Below are 20,334 nucleotides of genomic sequence, written 5' to 3' on the forward strand. Positions count from 1 at the left end.
CACACAAAATATAACCCCAAACAAGCTGAAAAGCAAATACCAGATAGAAAAAACAGTCTGAGGCACGGATCAGTGTTAGTGCTGGATGTGATGTAGCTACTGGACATAAGTGACCTGATGCTTCATAAAACACGTATCCAGAAGACGCCCAGATTTAGGTGTTCATACACCTTTGAATTTATATTTTCAGGTAAATGTCCCACACACACCCTTTGCTTTACATACCTTATACACACAACACTAGGTGACCTATCTATAAGAGCACATAGAGCTGATGACATGCATTGCAAGCTTTTTTAAATCCAGCCTTGCAGCTCACTTCTTCCAAACTGGATTTCCCACTCAGTGGCTTCACTGTGGAGTATATGTGTGGCTTTATGACACATTCACAGAGCGGGGACCTGAGCAATAACACACAAGTCCCCAACCCCTCTCCTCCTGCTGCTATGATCCAGAAATAATGACTCAGTAATGACGGTTCATATTTCTGAGTGTTCCCCCTACTAACATTGGTGGGCAAACTGCGAGGAACATATACTTTCTGCGGGGAAAAGGGACCTCATATTTAGCATCAAAGCACACACTTGTGTCAAAATTGAGAGATGTTACTCAATGTTCTGTTTTACAAGTGCTTTTATTCGTGTTTTATTTGAGTGTGGATGGAGCGGCTGAGACTTGGAGATCTGTCCGTGGTCCTGAAATAGGATTCCACTCGGTCAAATCAATGAGAAAGGGATCAATTTTCATATTCAGACTGTAAGAAGTGATGCCGCTGCCTGAAGCTTCAATCTAATGCACAACTGTGATTTTTTTTAGTTTAATTCACTTCATGTTTGATAGAGCTGGATGAGTTAGTATCCCGCAGGTGACCGCGTCTGTTCACGCGTATAGCTGTCACTGAGTCTCTGAGCAAGGCACTGCATGGGACCTAACCCGTCACCCGTCCCCCGGGATAAGCGCGTCAGCTAAAAGCGTTAAATGTAAATGCGAAAGCCACTGTGAAGACTCGGAAGAAGGGATTAAAATCCGCAACGCTGGATGTTAAAACTGCTTTAGACCCTGGATCCGCGCCGCCAGCTGCACGCCGCCCGTGGCTTGATCACAATCCCGTGGAAAAAACCTGCACAGATGAACCCACATCAGTCCGCTTTATTTCCGATCGTCTGCAAATGTCATTTTCCTTTAAGATGATGTAAGACATTACTTCATGGGACGATTTTTTTCCTTCTCTCTCTCTCTCTCTCTCTCTCTCTCTCTCTCTCTCTCTCTCTCTCTCTCTCTCTCTCTCTCTCTCTCTCTCTCTCCTCCCCTCTCTCTCTCGCACAGCTTGGAGCGACATTAGGGTTATCTTTAAGCTTCTGCCGGAGCAACCGTTTCTGCACTCAGCAGTTTGGAGAGATGGGTGCGCACAGGAGTCCCACTTCCATCCCTCCTCTCTGTGAGTAAGCTCGGAGCATGTTTCAGCATCCCAGTTGTCAGGAGCGACGATCAGTAGCAGAACGATGGGACGCGCGCACGCTCTTCCGTTGATGTTGGACTGGATGTGAAGCGAGAAGACGGTGAACCTTTGCGCACAAAACTTAAATAACAAAAAAAAAAGGTTTTTACTTCTTTTTTTTTGATGGGGGGCAAATGTAAAGTGAAGTGAGGCTGTCATTTCTTTGTAGTGACAGTCATGACCCATCTCTGTGGATGCGTGTAACGTGATGCTCTCGATGGTGATAATCCATTCTGTTCAATGAGGATGCACTGTGGACAGGCACGTTTACGCACGGGGTTTAAAGGATATACTGTAGGCACACCTTGGGATTGTTTGTCATGAGACACTGGACGGAAGGACTGCGGCTCCAATCAAGACTTTTGCTCTGGGTCTGAGGGCACGAAGACCATGCAGCTGCACCCCACACCCTGAACTTCTGGGACGTCTGCGCGTCGTGATCGAGACTCGGATTTTCCCGTTAGAGCTAGAAGAAGAAAAAAAAATAATGGCACTGAGCGAAAATGGCAAAGCACAACCTGCAAAAGAGCAAGGGTCAGTGCAAACCCCCCCATCGGATGTTATTGAGCTGAACGTGGGCGGACAGGTGTATTACACACGCCACGCCACCTTGACGAGCTTCCCGAACTCCTTACTTGGGAAACTGTTCTCGAACAAGAAGGGGTCTTCAAATGACTTGTCCCGGGACTTGAGAGGACGTTACTTTATTGACAGGGATGGTTTTCTGTTCCGATATGTGTTGGATTACCTTAGAGACAAGCAAGTCGTCCTCCCTGACCACTTCCCCGAGAGAGGACGGTTAAAAAGAGAGGCGGAATACTTCCAGCTGCCAGATTTGGTCAAACTTGTGTCCTCCGAGGACTCCAAACTGTTTCCAGATGATTTGTGCCACAGTGATTTCGACGACGCGTCGCAGGGCAGCGACCAGAGGTTCTACCCCTCGTACTCTTTGGACCGGAGGTACGGCTACATCACGGTCGCGTTCAAAGGCGCGTGCGCCGGGGGAGGCAGAGAAAGCCAAATCGACGTCAAGGCCAAAAAGTTGCCGAGGATCTTCATCAGCAGTAGAATCGGCTTGGCGAAAGAGGTATTTGGAGACGCCCTAAACGAGAACAGGGACTCGGACAGACCGCCGGACCGTTACACCTGCAGGTTTTACCTCAAGTTCAGGCACCTGGAGAGAGCTTTTGACATGCTGTCAGAGAGCGGCTTTCACATTGTGGCCTGCAATTCGTCCCTGACTGCGTCCTCCATCGGTCATTACGCGGATGACAGGGTCTGGTCCAATTACGCACAGTACATCTTCTACCGTGAGTGAAGATTTATACCTACTCTCTACTTTCAGGGGTGATGTGAGATAAATTGGTGTCTTTGACCTCCAGAAATAAATAGAATGCAAAGAGCCAAGTCAAACACAAACACCCAAAGTGCCCCTCCCTCCCCCCATATGACCACATCCAGGCCCTATACACCAGTAAGGTTGCATAATAATCAGAAAGGGTGTTTATCTCATTATTACATGCAGTTCATCCATACAGCTTCCCATAAGACAACCTGTTCAATTTGCTTCTAATGGTCCAGAATACAAGGTGGTGTGTGTTAGGCCACACCAGGAGGTATCCAGCTTACGTCCTTCTACAATCATTGCATCCGTTGCAGTGGAGTACTCTAAACTTCTGTTTTGATGGCGGTATGAGAGGCAAAACTTGCCCATGGGCCTCTGGGGAGTTGAGTCACGGTGCCGCTACATTTCAAGTACACATGCGTCATGCGTAAACAGGGGAAATAGCTCACATGCTGATGGGTTATGAATAATATAGCACCAGTGGGCAGCACACATGCATGCTGCAGCACTCTCTTGGCTTGAAGCTTGAAGACAAAGTTTGAACATCAGCAAAACACCTTAATTAGCTGCGAATACAGTTCATTCCACTCTTAGCAGAGGGTGGAGTCGGACCATATGGCCAGTTAAAAAGCACTTTGTTCACTATTATGAACGATTCCCGTTGGAAGAGAGGAAGAAAACCCAGTCGGCGGGTCAAGGTTGGAGGTGCAGGAGGGTGGGATTGCGGAAGACGTGACATATGGTCTGCTAATCATTCAACGATAGTGTTAATACAGCCTAATTATAACAGAGGGGTCTGTTTTGACCCTGCAGAATCATCCAGCCAGGTATGTTTTTACCGAGTCGTTCAACTTTCTTTGAGCACAGCATATGGTGTGAGTGTTCAACCCCTTCCCCATTAACAGACACCTCCCTTAGACAGGCACAGTGGGAGGAGGGTGAGACAGTACTCATGTAAGAGATGGGGAGGAAAACTACAAGTACAGCGTGGAATGAACAAAAGATGCAGATTAAGAACAGAAACGAGGAGAGGGGATTGAAGAAAGCAAGCTGAAGCGAAGACGAGAGAGGCGAGCAGATGGAGGGGAGAACGGCTGAGCGGGAGGGACGAGGGAGTAAAAGTTGCATGAGACCTGGCCATGGGGAGAAAGAACTGAGGCAGAAAGAAGAGAGAGGGGAGCGTGGAGCAAAAATAGATTAAAGTAAAAGAGTATCAGACGGGAAAGTTCATCGGGTCTGGGGGAGCGGAGAGGAGGAGGGGGGGGTGAAAATGTTTGGTGGTAAGACACGGATGAAGAGGGAGAGACAGGGTTTTTCATTAAAAGGGAGAAGACAAGGTGAGGGTGGAAGGAAACACACACATATATATATAGAGAGAGCATTTGGGAGACAGAGGCCTCATCAGGATGATGGATAGACACATCAGAGGCAGAGATGCGTGAGAGCCCTGCCTTCATAGCAGCACAGCGGGCCGCATCCACTTTCAAAACTAATACTTTAACCTGATTCTGTATGTGGGACACTGGCTGGCCTAAGGCAGGTAGTCCGAACGCATGAAGACAAGTGTACCTATGAGGCTGGCACGAAACAGATGTGCTGTATTGTTGTTTTCAGGAGGACATTTCAACCGCTTTCCTTTTCAGCCCCCTAACCCGTCCAATCACAGGCTCGTATGGAGTGACACGGGATACGTTCAGGGTGTGAAAAGAGCAATTCATCGTAAATCAATTCAGAGATTTTCTCCCAGCCTGTCAGTTCCTTAGAATCATTCACGTTGCTCTTCTTTGTAAATGCGTCAATTGTTTTTCTACAGGCTCCACCGACTCTCGGCGATAGTGTGAACTCCAGTCAAACTGCCAGCAGTAGATATTCATCATTTTATGTGTGTGATATCATCTGTATTAAAAGTCAGGGGAGTCGTTCCCTCATAAAGTTAAGACACTCACTCACTCCTGCTCTTTAGGATATACGCTGTTGGTTTCCCCCACAAAGTAAAACAAATGATTCTTTCAGGAGGAGAGCAGCCTCCCCGGGAGGGCCGCGGTGTCCGAGCATTCATCATGAGCAAGAGAGTTTGATCCTGATGGCCGGCGATGAATAATTCACCGGAATGATTTGTTCACCCTTTTGAATCATCCAAGCCAGAGAGAGAGATATATCACCTCTGATATCCAGCGCACATTAAAGTGAATGGGACCCAAAAGTAGATGCAAAGAAAAATGGTAAATCAAAACTGTCAAGAGTCAAAATTAAGTTTAAAAGTGGCCAGTGACCCGTTCCGCATTTCCTCTCGTGTCGTTACTCGGACCACACCCGTCTTCAACCTTCATTTCCATCTCCACTAGGCACCTGTAAAGTTTTGTGACATCTTCACAGTCGTGACACTATTATGGTGACAAAATCTGTCCATAGACACTCGGTAAAGTACTTCTGCAGCTAGATCCTGCTACATCCTGTCTCCTACAAAATGATTATGCTACAAACAACAATGCTACAAAACGACTTTCTCATGTTTATGCAACAAAACTGGGGATTAGTAAAAAATCACATCATGATTTGACTGAAAAATGTCATCGAAACAAAACAAAAATGCAAGAAACCTACTAACCTCCTGCCCATGTGACCCCTCCACGACCTTGACATCATCCCTATGTGGATTTTTGCAGACTCATTTGAAACTTAGTTGTGATACGTCCAAAAAGTTTCTTCCTCCCTTGAAACATCCTTTTAATCGCTTCATTTTAAACATTGATTTTTCCGTCTTTTACTGGCAGAAATTCCATAGACGGTGATCTTGTCACATTGTTTGTCAAGCAGACATGTAGGTCGATTAGCATGATAGACATTTCATTTTTTTCCACTGGCAATGACACCATTATCGCCGTAATGATTAACAACCCGAACGTCCCCGTTGGCATTTGGGACTAGTCGCCTTATTGCTTATTATCTCTGGGGAAGTAGGAGAGTGTCTGCTAATTAAAAAGCAATCTGTGATCCCAAAATATTTCCACTGTCTCCAGCCATGCAGGGATAGAGATGCAATTTAGAAAGATAAATACTCACCTATTTTCCCATACATTTCCCATATGAAAATGATCGGTCGTCAGGGTACCCGGTGACATCACAGGCTTGCTTTGATATTACTGAGTCCACATCACAGAGGAAGAGCAAATCATCAGTGAACAGTAGGACTGGTAACATCAGACGGAATCATCTTTCCACATCTGAAAGTGCCTTGTCAAAATGGCCGACACGTACAGTAAAGATGGAGAATGATGATGCTCGCTGGGTGCGCTTTGTTAATGTAACTGTGCAGTCTTCATTTGGGCTGTGAATGAGATGATGTGTGGCCATAATGACTCCTGAACAATGGCCACGAGGCGGCCGGGAGAGAGGCGGGCGGGGGGGGGGAAAGTAATCAATCGTTTGGGTGTAATGGAGGCAAAGATTGGGCCGTCGCCAAGCTCCCAGAGAGCCTGGTTGGAGTCTGGATGGATTGGCAGTGCCTCCAAGAGATGGATGGTGCGTCTATGAATAACTCGTATAAGTCTTAAGGGGCACCTGGGCAGGGAGATGGTCAGAAGTAAGGAGGGGGTGTGTGTGTGTGTGTGCCATCATTTCTCACAATCGTCGCAGCACTTTGTGCACTTCATCAGTTCGGGTTGACAAGCCGGCTCACCTTGGGAGAAAAAAAGCCGAGCTTATTGAAAAGCTGCAGATGCAAAGGAAAAAATGTATTTTTTTGGAAATCAATCGTTCTTTGAAGCCTCATGCACTGAATTTTGAAAGACTGTGGTTTTTCATGTTTTTTCATCATTGACTCTGATTAAATCTGACTGCAAGCTTTATTTAATGCAGCCGTTAGTTTCCTTGCCATCTCGTATGATAATTAAATTAACTTGCAAATATATAGAAGATGCATGAAACATTTCATTATCTTTTTTTGGCAAAGTTTCTCCACAACAAGCACACACTAACCCTCTCACATCGTTGTTCTTGCCTATTGATTGACGTCTGGGTTTGACTGCTGACTCACTGATCACAGATGTTGGCTGTGTCCTTCAATGCACCAACAAGGAGACTTTTCAAAATAGTCCCTGCTAGTAACTTCATTACCAAGTGATGATGGTGCAATTTTGACGGATAAAAGTCTAAATGTAGACTTTGATGGATTATCAAGTATTTCACAGTTCCCATATTGAAAAGAGTGGAAGCAACAGCTGCATTAAAGGCACGCCATCAATCGAAACATAAAACACTTGAATCCTCCCATATGCTCCTTGAAAATAACACACAGTTAGAACCTAAAATTAACATTTTCCAGATATAATTTGAATATTTTTTGAATCCCTGGTTCTGCTCCGTCTGCCCTCTGCAGAGGACAGGTAGCGCGGCTCTTACCATCTGACATCCAACACCTAATGATCCCTCCAGGGACATTTAATGGCTGCTTGGACGGTGGAGCGCACGTTGTGGGCAGGACTGAGAGTTTTCTGAAGACATGGGATCCCGTGTGTTGGCATGCGGGAGGTCATTTTTGTTTAAGATAGCGATTGTGTTGGCGTTGCTCTCTCTCAGCGTGCGGTTGGTTCCAAATATTTGATGCATTTTGAGTCAGCAATTGCGAAATTAAAAATAGGTTCCAATGCTTGAGCTTTGAGTAAGACCCTTTGAATATTATTTACTTGCCAGGGTGAGGGACCAGAATCACCCCCCGTGTTTGCTTCCAGCCTCTTGAGGCTTCATTTAGGGGACGACAAGAGCTCTGTGAATACTCGACCACCTTCTCCCCATCCTGTCTTGCTTCATCAGTGCTTGTGCAGTGGAGGGGTGTGTCTCCGGGTCAGGGGACAGGCCCGCAGGGAGAGGCTGATATAGACGTTTCAATCTGTCTGAGTTGCTTGTTCGTCTCCCTGTCAGGGAGACACTCGGTGGGGCAGCCGCCCTCTGCCTCCGGGAGGGGACAGCACCCATTAACAGGCAGCCGATGAAGGTGTCACGCTCGTCGTGGAGAGCAGATCATTTGGGGACAGGGGGGTAGTATGAGAGTGTGAGAGTGTCCTTGAATTATCTCGTAAAGCTTGTTTGGTCTCCAGCTCTTTCCCATCACGTCCACCGGGCTCGGCGGAGGTAATTCATATTGACAAATTCAATCTTATGCAGGTATTACAGACATTATTATACGTGGCAAGAGGACGGCTGCAGCGGGACACAAACTGCTGAAGTGTTTGTTTTCAACAAATAGGCCTATGTTGTTGAAATGGATTTCCCTCACCCCGTAAGGACGGTCACTGCCCTTTTTTTTTTCTGCTGCAAGGACACGCTGGCCTAATTTGTGAGCTAACAAGCATGTAAACTACACTCCTCCTGAGGCAGTGGCAGAGTAAAAAAAAAAATATTTGTGACTGGATATGGGATCTGGAGAATGTAAGAGTGCGTCTAAGATCAGAGCATATGAGCTTTAACTCCCTGTCTGGCTGGATGCATACGCATATTTAACCTGCCAGAGAATATTACCCGTCATATATTTAGAGATTTTTTGCTCACGAAACTAATCAGGGCAGATACCCTGATGTTTTTTAATAACAAGCCGGGCCCATTGGGGAAAAGACGTGGCTTATTTATGCAAGATCTCACAAAATGTTTTCATTTAGTAATTAAAAAAATAAATAGGTCAATGTACTTATGGGTCAGTTTGGCACCATGGAAACAGTTGAGCGCACACACCTTTGGGAGAGGTTCAGAGAGTTTTATTTAGAGGCTGGCCTCAAATATAAAGACAAAGACACGAGAGTCCCTGCTGCTAGAAGACTACTTCTCTGGGAGCAGAGAGGATGGTGGTAACAGAAAGTTTGCTGATTCTGTCTCGACTCCCAAACTTTCTGTAGACAGGTCGGACGCACTGGCCAGCAGCCCGCTGTGACCCCGTGGCACTGCGGGTTACACCGGCTGAATTTGAATCTCTACAGATGATAATTGAAGGTCTGTGTGTGGAGCATCCGTGTGCTCTCCTAGCTGTAGGCAGTGAGTACATGGAGAAAGGCCAATTTGCTTTGTTGGTGGTCTGATAAACATCCCGAGCTGCTGAAGGTGTCATAGGGTCGCTAAATGGAAAAGTTTTAGGGAGATCTTGAACAAAGTACATTGTTATTTTTCCTTCAACCTTTCAACCCTCCGTGTCACTTCTGGAGCTCGATATTTTAAAAATGCAAAATCTGGGCCAGAGAATGTTATTGCAATAGAAGATGATTCACATCAGCCTCGCAGGACTGTGTTGTCTTTGGGGGTGAAGAAAAGCAAGTATGTTTCTTCCAGATATCCAAAAGTTTGACTCCTGACAGCTCGGACGTAAGCCGCTGCTTTGTGCGCAAAACTTATTTTCCTATTGATTTATATCGAGGGCACGGTTCAAATCACTGCTGAGATTCAAATTTGAAAAGCGTACAGCCTTTGGATCAGTCAAGTGCACATCTGAAATATATTGGCCTCCTGGTTATGTGCAATAAACACGTGGAATTGCTGAGTGGTTTAGTCTTCTTGTTCCCCTTTATTTATTTATTTTCTGCCTCTCAGATTACACGACTAAAGCACACAGCTGCTCCGCCATGAGAGAAATAATCATCACACGCCCCGTCATGAGTCAGTTTAGAGGCACAGATTAAAACAAACTCACTAATGTCTGGCAAGAAAGCCACTGACATTTGAATTTGAGTTTGTAAGAGCCCCTCAGCCTCCACCCTGTCCTACTTTCCTGCCATTTAAAACCTCATAATGGATAAAAACCTGTCATTTATATTAAATACCCAGGCAGCTGAATTTCCACAAAACTCTGACCTGTCTCAGGCGTGAAGACAGAACCCCCCCACTTTCATTAGTGATGGTGAGGAGTTTGAGGATACCCCATGTGATACGCCTGCATACCTCTGTGCCGAACCCGACTCCCTCTCTCTTTGTTATTTATGAGGAGCAGCCTGACTCGGGTCTGAGGACCAGCCCCAGTCGTTTAATGTGGTTGGAATATGATCTCTTAGATGGGCTTTATAGATCTCAGAAAGAAAAAAAAAACACACAAAGCAATCAATGGCTTCCCTGAAAAGATAGCAAAGGTTATTACACACACCCGCTTGTTTAAATGTACCCGAGAATGTTTCCTGACAAGGCTCTTAGTCGTTTCCTGTTTTCCTGCATCAAAGCTTTACACCACTTGAGATTTTTGTTTTCGTATGAAAGGCTAGTCCACGCTTAATTTAGACAAATTATTGTACAAAAAAACGAAATGCCAAGCCCAGGTGCTTCGCCACCTATCAGTGGCTTCAATGCGATTTATTCTCCTGCAACGCCTGAGAATTTGATGATGCTATTATTGGGTGTTGGCTAGTTTCCTAAACGGGTTGCCCCTCTGGACTACAGCAGCCATCCATTTAGAAACAATGCTCAGCCTCTCTCCTCTCCATCCGTTTGCCCGGTGCTGCTCGTCGGGCCGGATTCAGCTGGATTCATTTTCTGCGGGGGGAAATTGGTGCACTGATTGGCCCCTTCACTCATGGATTAGCCATTAAAAAGCTGTTAGTGACTCTCTCACTATCAGCCCAATGCAATCATCGCACTAGAGATAAGGTCATTATTACAGTGTGCGCAGAGAGGTTAAAATCCCCCTTGAACTCTGGATAAGTATAAATTGGTGCACGCAATGGAAGAAGGTAATGGACAAATTATTGCTCCCTCTGAAATATCATTGCTATTGAGTCTGTGTTGCATTGGGAAAATCCATTAGGAGGCATTAAGGTATGAGTTTATTTATCATATCATATTGTTTATATTACAGAGCACAGTAGCTTTCAGCGCTGCACATTTCCACTTGTTAATAATGAGACCATAGTTCAGGGATATTTTTGGAAAAGGAAAGTGTTTACTGTCTTTACTGGAACACAAGCCGGCGGGCGGCACAGCAGAGGGTTTCTGATTCACGATTAGCAGCGTAGGAGGATTCGAGACGCAGGAAGTCGGGGGAGGAAGAGTGAAGACTACTAAAAATCTTCTGTTGCTACCTGGTTGGCTGCCTGTCTAAACTTCACGACAGGAGGTCAAGACACCTGCAGCTATTCTATTCACTGACCCAGTTCTGTTACCACCCGAGATGAATTATGATCTGAAATCACACAAAAAAAGAATACGATCTTAATATGAGGCAGTCAGGTTACAGTTCTAATGAGAAACTGTGCCGGCAAAGCAAATAGTTGTGGCTCTGACACAAGCTTTGCCTTGGGAAATGGGAAAGGTCTTTTAGGGAGCCGTACTGAAGCGCACTGAGCTCTGGGGCCCTCTGCTTATCAGAAGAAGCAATGTGCACAACCCACCAGCTCTTTGAAATTCAGCAATTAAATGTCAAAGCCAACTTACTTGTTCTTACATCTGTACCCCTTAAATCCCCACCACCACCAACACACACACTCATCTGATATTTGTTCAGAAATATTTTTATGACTTTGAAAGTGCTGTGTCGACATTTGTCAGCATTTGCTTGATCGGTGCAACTGTTTCATTTGATTACAGCTTCTGTCGCCACAGCTGGGACATTAGTTTACGGTGCATTTCTGCATGAAAGAGCGTCTCGCTGCAAGAGAAAATGTACTGCATGCGCTCCAAAAACAAGTGACAACCGTGTGTTTGTGTCTTTATTCTCCAGGCGGGCCCTCGAGGTGGTCGTCCTCCCACTGCGACTGCTGCTGCAAGAGCCACAAGAGCGAGCGCGAGGGAGAGAGCGGCACCTCCTTCAACGAGCTCTCCACTTCCTGCTCCGAGACCCAGTCGGAGGCCAGTTCCCCTCAAGGGACCGTGATCTGTGGCCCCGTGAGCCGGCGCGCCAACGTCCAGACGCTGGACCGCCCCATGCCCAAAGGACCCGTTCACATGCTGCAGCAAGCGGAGATGCGACGCAAGACTGACATGCTGCGCGTGAGGACCTTCGGGGTCCGAGACCGAGAGGCCGTGAAGAGGAAAGCCAACAAGGAGAAGATGACTCCGGAGCAGGAGATGGAGAAGTGCATCCAGGACTTCCGGCGCATCAGGATTCCTGATCGCTTTCCGGAGAGGAAGTACATGTGGCAACAGGAGCTCCTGAGGAAGTACCGTCTCTAAATATGAAGAAGAAGAAGAAGATGTCACCGTCAAACGAAGAGTATTAACAGCATAGGCAATATACTGCACCCTCTAAGGCACATACTGTATTAGAAGAAGAAATAAAAATCAAACTGTGGCCACTTTCCCGCCAGCATGACTAGCTGAGCACAAGTACAAGGCAGTGTGAGTCATTGATTTGTCAGCACAGTGTTGTGTATGATATGCACATGTGTAAATCAGGTTACTCCTGTCGGGGCTTACATCACTAACCCCGTTCTCACTTCAGAGAGCCGGGAGTGTACCGACGGCTACGATCACTTAGTTGAAGCAACAAAGCAACCTCAGGGGCAACATCATTGCGATTCATCAACCTGTCACATACTGTATGTGCGATTGCCCACAATAGCTGATTTATAAAAAATAATAAAAAAAAGAGATGGATGTACCCATATGGTGCTGTGAGTTAGCAATGGAATATCACTATACTCCACTGATAACACATATACTTATAGTAGGCTTTGATATCGGCACTGCATGTCATTTCACCCCCGAGCAGAATTATGCAATATCAAACAAACTTTAAATTCACTGTTTTGTGTGATGGGTAAACATGGTGTGTCATGACTGGGGGGGTAACTTAAATAAGGAAAGCACTGCCTAGATCTGTTTGCCATTGTGAAACTTTTTTGTCCGATGTTGTCATTATGTTTTGGATGGTTGATGTTGTGTAGGTAGATTATATAATGCCAATGGATATTTGACTAATCCTTGATTGTAAGTGTGCAAAAAAGCTAATAAATGGGTTCAAATTGTATTCTTAGTAGACCTTCTTGTGATCTTCAGTATGAGTTGGAATATGGAAATTCTAGTTTGTTTAAACCTGGGTCTTATTCTCATTCCTGGTGGATAACTACACCTCTCCCCTGAACAGTGATTGTCCAATCACACCTTATATACCAAAATGAAAAGGCCTGATAATCTTGACCTTTAGATTCCTCGAAGAAAAGAAAAGAAAAGAAAGGAGTGGATTAAACTGCGCGTTTAACTGCTCAATTATTAGCTGCAAATGTCAGCATGTCCGGCAAACTAGCTTCATCTGGAACCTTTTAATAGGCGCCACGGAGTTTTAATCATTTATTATAACTATTATTGCATTTAAAAAGGCGTCAGCTGGAAAACGTAAAAAGTATGACCTAGATTTTCAGCTATAACTCGTGGTTGGCTGGACAACAGGAGCAACAGCTGTTTATAACAAAAAACATTAAAAAAAAAAAGGTCCCTGGATTCATTTTGACTGAAGATGTTTTGAGCCGTATTTTGACAACCTGTTATATTTATGAGATTATGCACATGTTCTCACTGTCACGCTGGTCATCTGAATAGAACAGATTCATAATCAATGTTTTCCTTAATACCTACTGTGAAAAGGACCTATTTTAGTAACTTAGTGTCCTGATTCTACCATAATTAGATCCATAAGCAATTAGCGAAACAAGTTAATTCAGGTGGGCATCTACTATGTTTATTTTAATTTGGATTTGAAGATTTAGGTTTAAATAAATAAAATGTAATCTTTTTTGGCGGATATATGTTGTTTTGCTTGAGTCGGGTCTTTTGAATCTCTACAACCAAAACTACTAAATATACCAAAAAATATCCAACCATTATGAAAACAAGATCCAGGTTGACAAAAAGCAGAATTTTCCTTTAGGTCACAGAAGTATATGCTCATGTCTCACTGGTCAAGAGGTGACAGGATTTTGTATGTTCTAACAATGATGATCAGACAATGTGGAGCTGAAGACATAAGCATCTTGCTTTGCGTTGCACCCACCATCCCCGTCACCGGCCAACAAACCCTCACACAAAACCTGGCTCCATTGAAGAAGAAGTGAAATAGATCCCTCCTTGTTGACATTTCAATGTGTGCCTCATCCTCTTGGGAGGATCTCAAGGAAACAGGAAGAGAACCATAGCGGTGCATGCACAAGCACCATTTATAGAGAACACTATTTTTAGCTGACGGATTTCTGCGGTGTCGCCACATTGCAGCTATAAGGAGCGAGGCTCGGGGACCGTATTGCTGCAAAAAAACCCCCAAAAAACAGGCTGCGTGATGATAGATGAGGAACCGCTCCTCCCCGGGGGCGTTGACTGTCCTCCAGCACAAGTTCAAACGAAAAAGCTTTGTTAAGGCTCTGTGATGCATTCTGCTCCATGGGCAGAAATGCATATGGAAGTAACCAGATTATAAGACCCTTCTACCTTCATCAGCATTGCATAAATGCAGACCGAAACCTTTAATCATGGTCAGAAAAGACAGATGCCCACATGTTACATAAGAAAAGGGCTGTTTAACGTCTCTATTTAGCTTCTATTTGAGAAGACATATGGGTTAGGATGTGAAGGGATCTGCAGAAATGTTTTAATACTCTAGGAGAGAATAATATAGCAAAAACCTGGACTGTGACATAATGAGTTAGTCACGGATATAGTGGCCTCTTCTCCACTTGTCACCCGGACCCATATCTCCTCCTCTCAGCCACCATTCAATAGGACCCCAGCATGAAATCTCTCCGTTTGAAATCCAATGCCCCCTTTACCCGCCTTTGAAAACCAGATCCGCTTCGGATGGCGTTTCGCCTCGCACTTAGCACAATCTGGAATCCTAATACCCTGATGAAAAAATCAATGAATCCAGGTTTTTTTGCATATCAAATGTACAGCGACATCACGGGCGTTGCCTGACCTGGCCTGGCCCAGGTGACCTTGCTGGCCTCTCCCACAGAACCACCTGAAACGCAACCGTTGCCGCTCGCTCTGCTTTCCCTTACGGATCAATAGCCTCAGATCCTGCCCTGGCCTTCTAGTCTTTATGGACGGTCGATAACCAACATCCTCCTCGAGGATACAAAGTAACATTAAATCTTCAATAAAAAAAAAAAAACATCACTGTCACCGCTTACCACCCTCAATTATCTGACAGGGTTGCCTGCAGGCCTCGCATTTCCCACAACAGCTTTATTTAGCATGAGACGGATCTGACAGCATGATTACAGCCCTTGTATTAGAAAATTACTCCAAAGCCTGAGAGTGGGAAAATTACCCTGCTTATCAGATACTAGGCAACCAGAAAAGACTATTATTCACACATGGAATAATAGAGGCATGATGATGTAAAACCAAGCAAACAGGATTTCATTTTTTATACATTGAGGATTACACTCCGTGCTACACAAGGTTAGGAAGCGGCTGTAATTCTCTTTTATAGGATTGTTATACATCAGAGGCGATAACTGGCGTTATTACAGCAATGTGGAAGTTGTCTGGAGATGCACATCGAGGGCAGATAATTTCTCCTAATCTTGACATCTGGCATCTGAAAGATGAAACGTGCAATTTATCTGTTTCTTCTGAAAACATTCCTCGAGGGGTCTCGTTGCCTGCAGCGAGACTCCATAAATATCTCAGACCAACATGTTTTTCTGCTCACTCATCTAAATTTAGATGACTGACGTCCCAGGAAGTGGATGGAAATGTGGGCGACGTAAAGATCCGTCTCTGGTTCGGTTATTTACATATTTGTTCACCATGATGGCAAAACAAGGCGTATCTCAATGTGTTACAATTTTCATGAAAAGGCACAGATGACGATCTTGGCTCACTGACAATCGTACAGCAGCTCAAAGAAGCTACTTGAATGAATTATTCTTTGAAAATCAGCAGATAGCTTCGTCACAGCAACAACTACCAAACATTTACATTCTTGCATCACAGTCGTGCGTCCCAGTTTCCCCATTAGTGCCACTTGTTTGCTCAAAACATATTGAATAGACCTTGATGACTGTTAACAGGGTCAATCTCTTCTTTTTAAGCCACATTGTGCTCTGAGCCGTGGTTATAATAAACATACTTTGCGCTCTTTCACGAGGAGCCTGCAGGGACGTAGTTAGAGAAATGGGAGCCAATTTACAGCCTTAGAGTACATTTGGGATCCGACTCTGGCCTGATTCTGCCAAGTCCAATGCGTGGAAATACCAGTGGAACATATTACAAATGGGTTCAGGGGAATAAATGACAAAATCATAGTGAACGTCATCACCGTCACCCCCCTGCAGAGGGATATGCTGCATGGTGGGACTTCCCTGACTTATAGAGAGGAAGACACGGACACAGACAGTCTGTCGGCCTCCCATCTCCTCTCATCTCATTCCCACTTCACCTTTTCTCTGCCTTTTTGCATTTGAATATATTCCTTCACTACATTTTTGTGTTTGAACACCGTTACAATACAATGTTGTCCTCTAATAAAAAATGATCTTGAATAAAATTTAAAGGGACAGTTCAACCAAACCACAAAAATGAGTCTACATCCTAACTTTCCTCTGGGTTTTGATCCTGTCCTGTAAAACAGTGTTTAAAACTGCAACACAAACAGTGTCCCAGATACTTTGGGAAAGATTCTCAGGTCTCTTACATAGAAATAGCCCACTTAAAAACAGTTTACGGATTATTCAGGACAACTTCTGCTGTGACAGGTGTCAGTCAATAGTGCTGACTTCAGCAGGCATCGAGTCCACAGTGAGTCTACTTCTGCACTCCTTTGGCGCCCCGATCTCAGCTATCAGCATGCGGCTCTGGCGCCAGCTCTGAGCTACAGCGGCGAAACACACAATCATTCATCTCCTCAGACATCCGCTGTCAGCGTTACAGTTCTTCGGTCTTATCTGTGCGGCGCTACACATTCTTGGATCCTTTGGGATCCATCCAGCCTCGTCCCACTGCACACAAAAAAAAAACAAGGGTTCTGAATCCAGGTGCAAAGCTCCTAATTAGGCACAGAAATCAAGATGTCGTGAGCAACGAGTGAGAGAGGGTGAGTTAAACTCACCTGGGCTTCCCCTGGGACAAGAGTGAACCAGTGGGGGAAGAAGGGGAGGAAAATGAGGGTGCAATAGAGAGGCGAGTCTGCTGTCGTCTCATGAGGTCAATCAAGTGAACTTCACAGCATTTGTGTAGGTGTAGTTAATTTTTTTTTGTTTTGTTTTTTTTAACTTTTCCTCTTGGCAGCTGTAAGGAGGCTGATTTACAGCCAACGTGTCTTCCTCTCGTCATTTTCCCCCTCATTACCTTACCCCCTTTCTCAAGGACTGCTCTGGAGAATATACAGGCTCAATTAAGCTGTTCTGACCGGAAATCCCATTGCTCATAAATCACCTCCAAGGGCTACTGATCAGCACTGCTATGCCACGGCGTAAAAAGGAGCTCACAGTGGTTTGTGTGTGCGCTGCAGAGCAGGGAAGCAGCTATTATAAATCAAAGAAAGAGTACAGACTATATTGCAGAGTATAAACTACTTTGGATACTGAATCGTAAATCTGGAAAATAATCACTGATTGTGTGTAAACTGTGATATCAGACAATGAATACAGGTAAACAGATAGGATGGGCCGAGGACTACTCTTCTTTCTTTTAGAGCCTTTCATACATTAATTTTAGTTTGCAGAGAAACGGAAGATTTCATTTTTCTGTCGAGCCAGATTTTTGTACAGTCACAATGTGCTGTGCTCAGCTAATGTGTCGGCCTATTAAATAATCAGTAGGGGAACATTGTCTTAATTCCTCCCAACATTTTCCGAGCACGGCGCAATTAGAATTGCATGCCCGAACCCGCATACCTTGAGGTGTCGTTGCTTTATAAAACATCCTCAAATAGCTTAAGAGCACTTTTCCTTGTATGTGTAACCCTTTTTTGGCATATAAGCGAGATAAAGACTCTGTTCGCTGTTAATTTATTTCATGCCTTTTAACGAGGGCCTAGGGAGAAGCCCCGCTCCGAATGCATTACGGAGCTATTAATATATAAGCAAATAATCTCAGTATTAAAGATGAGAATTCAATTTGACTCCAAGGCGATGGAGGTACTTCGGGTTTAATTAAACAAAATCTGAGTTTGAATCTAACCGATTAGAACAAAATTCAGTGTTGGAGATTCGGTCTGCTGAATCTTCTGTAATTGAAATGGGTTTTCTTTTGGGAGCGAATCAGTCATCTCGGCTGGGAGGTGTCTCAGCGTCTCAGCGTCACAGCGAGGAAGATTCAGTCGCTCTGTCACAATTCTTTGACTGTAATCCAATCTATTTTCAGTGGTAATCTGTTGGGTTTTTTTTTTAAAGGATGAGGGGGTCGAGCTGAGCACAACACAATGCCAAATTTCCCAGTCACACTCATTTAACAGCATTCTTTTCTCTGAAGAAGTTACCATCTCATTGTCACCTTCCAGTGCTGGACTGCAGGATGTTTTCGAGGGGTATTATCGAGTGTTTTCACAAAGCAGAGTGCATAATGCATCTAAGAATCCCCCGACTTTGCAAATGGAGTACGGGATTAATCCTCCCGGAGATTAAACGTAGCAAACAGATGGCGCATGTTGCATCCACATCGGCTGACCTGCTATCATTGTTCTGTGACTATCAACAGTGCACTAAACATATCTGCACATTCCTTCAATAATATCAGGCCTGACTACATGAAATTCAGGAAACAAAAAGGGGTTGCATGTGGATATTCTTGTGCTGTGGTGAGTCAACACTCTCTGGTCAGTTTATGACAGATTAGAAACAACAATGAAGATGCTCAAATAAAGATGATAGTGCCGAAACTAAAAACAGCCCGGGGAAAGACAGAAATAAGACTCTTTGAGGAGGGACGAGGTGTATAGACATCCAGGAAAAGATACTTATTCAACCACAGGAGGTCTGCAAACTGTTAGGCTCCAAATAAATAGTTGTTCTTTTTCTCTTTTCAAAAAAAAAAAAACACATTATAGATGAAAACGCCTTGATAAGAGAAAAAGAGGTCATGTCACTTATGCTTTCTGTATTTCAGAACTCACACTATTTAAATTCAAAAGCCGAAACGAAATAAAGGATTCAGTGTTATTTTACTCCTGGCAGTTTGGAGAGGAAACAACATTTAGACTTGTAGGGAATTAAAATGAGGAGAAAATCTAACTCAATAATGAAGTGAAACAAGAGGAAACAGTCTGCAGCCATGTGTGTGAGGCACAGCGGTGCTTTAAGCAAATTTCAGCGTGTTAGCATACTAAATATTAGGAAGATAATGGGGATATTTGTGTCATAAATGATTGGGAATGGAATATGAATGTTTTTACCAAATTTCATCGTGATTCATCCGATAGCTGTGGAGACGTTTCACTCATAGTCAAAGCAACACACAACAGTCTGGAGAATACTTTGTGGGAATCCATCCCACAGGAAATGTGAGACTTTGATCCGCTGGTGGCAGAATGGGAAAAGGTCGCCGAAAGGTCACCGGATCACCAAAGTCAGTAGGATTTATCTTCTGGAGATCATAAAGGTCTAAATTCTCAAATCCTGGCTACATTATCATCTGTTTTGTGTCATTTTTTTCATTAAGGCTTGTGTTGGTGCTGATCTAGTGCAACAATGTAAATGGCCAATGCCTGTGTGTGAGTGTAACAGTGTAAACAGCACAGAGCCGAGCAGATGCCGTTGCTCTCGTAGCAGTGAAAGTGTTAAGACCCCTGCGCTCTCATTAATCTCTATTGGCCTATGTGACCGCTCAGAAAGGAAGGCGAGATTACTCCCATCCCCGATCTCGGACTCTCATTTAGCCACATACTCCAAGCCATTATTCAGCCATCATAGAAAAGCCACAAAACAAATGGTATTTACCTCAAAGGCCATATTACCTCGGGAAGGGGGGGAGGGGGGGAAGGTGGGGGGGGGAGCCAAGCGACAGGAAAAGGAAGTGGGTATAAACAAGAGTTGGAGACTCATCATGAAGCTGCAGCACACTCACTTCCTCTGCCAGTGTCAGGCTGTCATCTGTCATCTGAGAACATGACAAATGGCTGAAATGAGCTGGAGGAGGATTTGACACAGATGTCTGACATCACCATCTAATCCTTCACCCGCGCGCTGGAAAAACGCCGCGATGGGATGGATTTGATTGCCATGGCAACAAACCGAAAAATAATCCTGCAGACCCTGAAAAAGCCTGGGTGATTGGGTTTGATTTTGATTGTGGTATTAAATCACAGCCGTGCCTCTAGACCAAAGAATAACTGATTTCCATATTAGGGCACTGTTAATTAGTCACCCTCGGTCTATCATAGTCTATCACGCAGCCAGAGAGCTTACTCGTGTGCTTTTAACCGACAAGCTTCTTACACAGCCCAACCAAAGCCTTAAAAGTAACGATGATTAAATCTGCACCGCGGCTCCGTCGATCATTTTGTCTTAATGCGTCGAGTCTCGCTTCGCCGGCTGAAACATCAACATCTGGACGGCCCTTTTGTTGCTTTTGTTTTCTTAGTTTCAAGAGG

At 44.6% G+C, this 20,334-nt stretch overlaps 1 protein-coding gene across 1 annotated transcript; it reads left to right on the forward strand.

Annotated features, from left to right (window-relative positions):
• The first annotated feature begins 1,349 nt into the window (after positions 1–1,349).
• On the forward strand, positions 1,350–12,777 carry LOC311014117 (BTB/POZ domain-containing protein KCTD16-like). Its single transcript, XM_084010516.1, has 2 exons — positions 1,350–2,808; positions 11,530–12,777. The coding sequence occupies exons 1-2, from the start codon at positions 1,986–1,988 to the stop codon at positions 11,979–11,981; spliced, it is 1,275 nt and encodes a 424-aa protein (XP_083866642.1). The 5' UTR covers positions 1,350–1,985; the 3' UTR covers positions 11,982–12,777.
• Positions 12,778–20,334: the final 7,557 nt, after the last annotated feature.

Source organism: Eutrigla gurnardus (genome assembly GCF_963514095.1).
Source record: "Eutrigla gurnardus genome assembly, chromosome: 5".
Taxonomy (NCBI): Eukaryota; Metazoa; Chordata; class Actinopteri; order Perciformes; family Triglidae; genus Eutrigla; species Eutrigla gurnardus.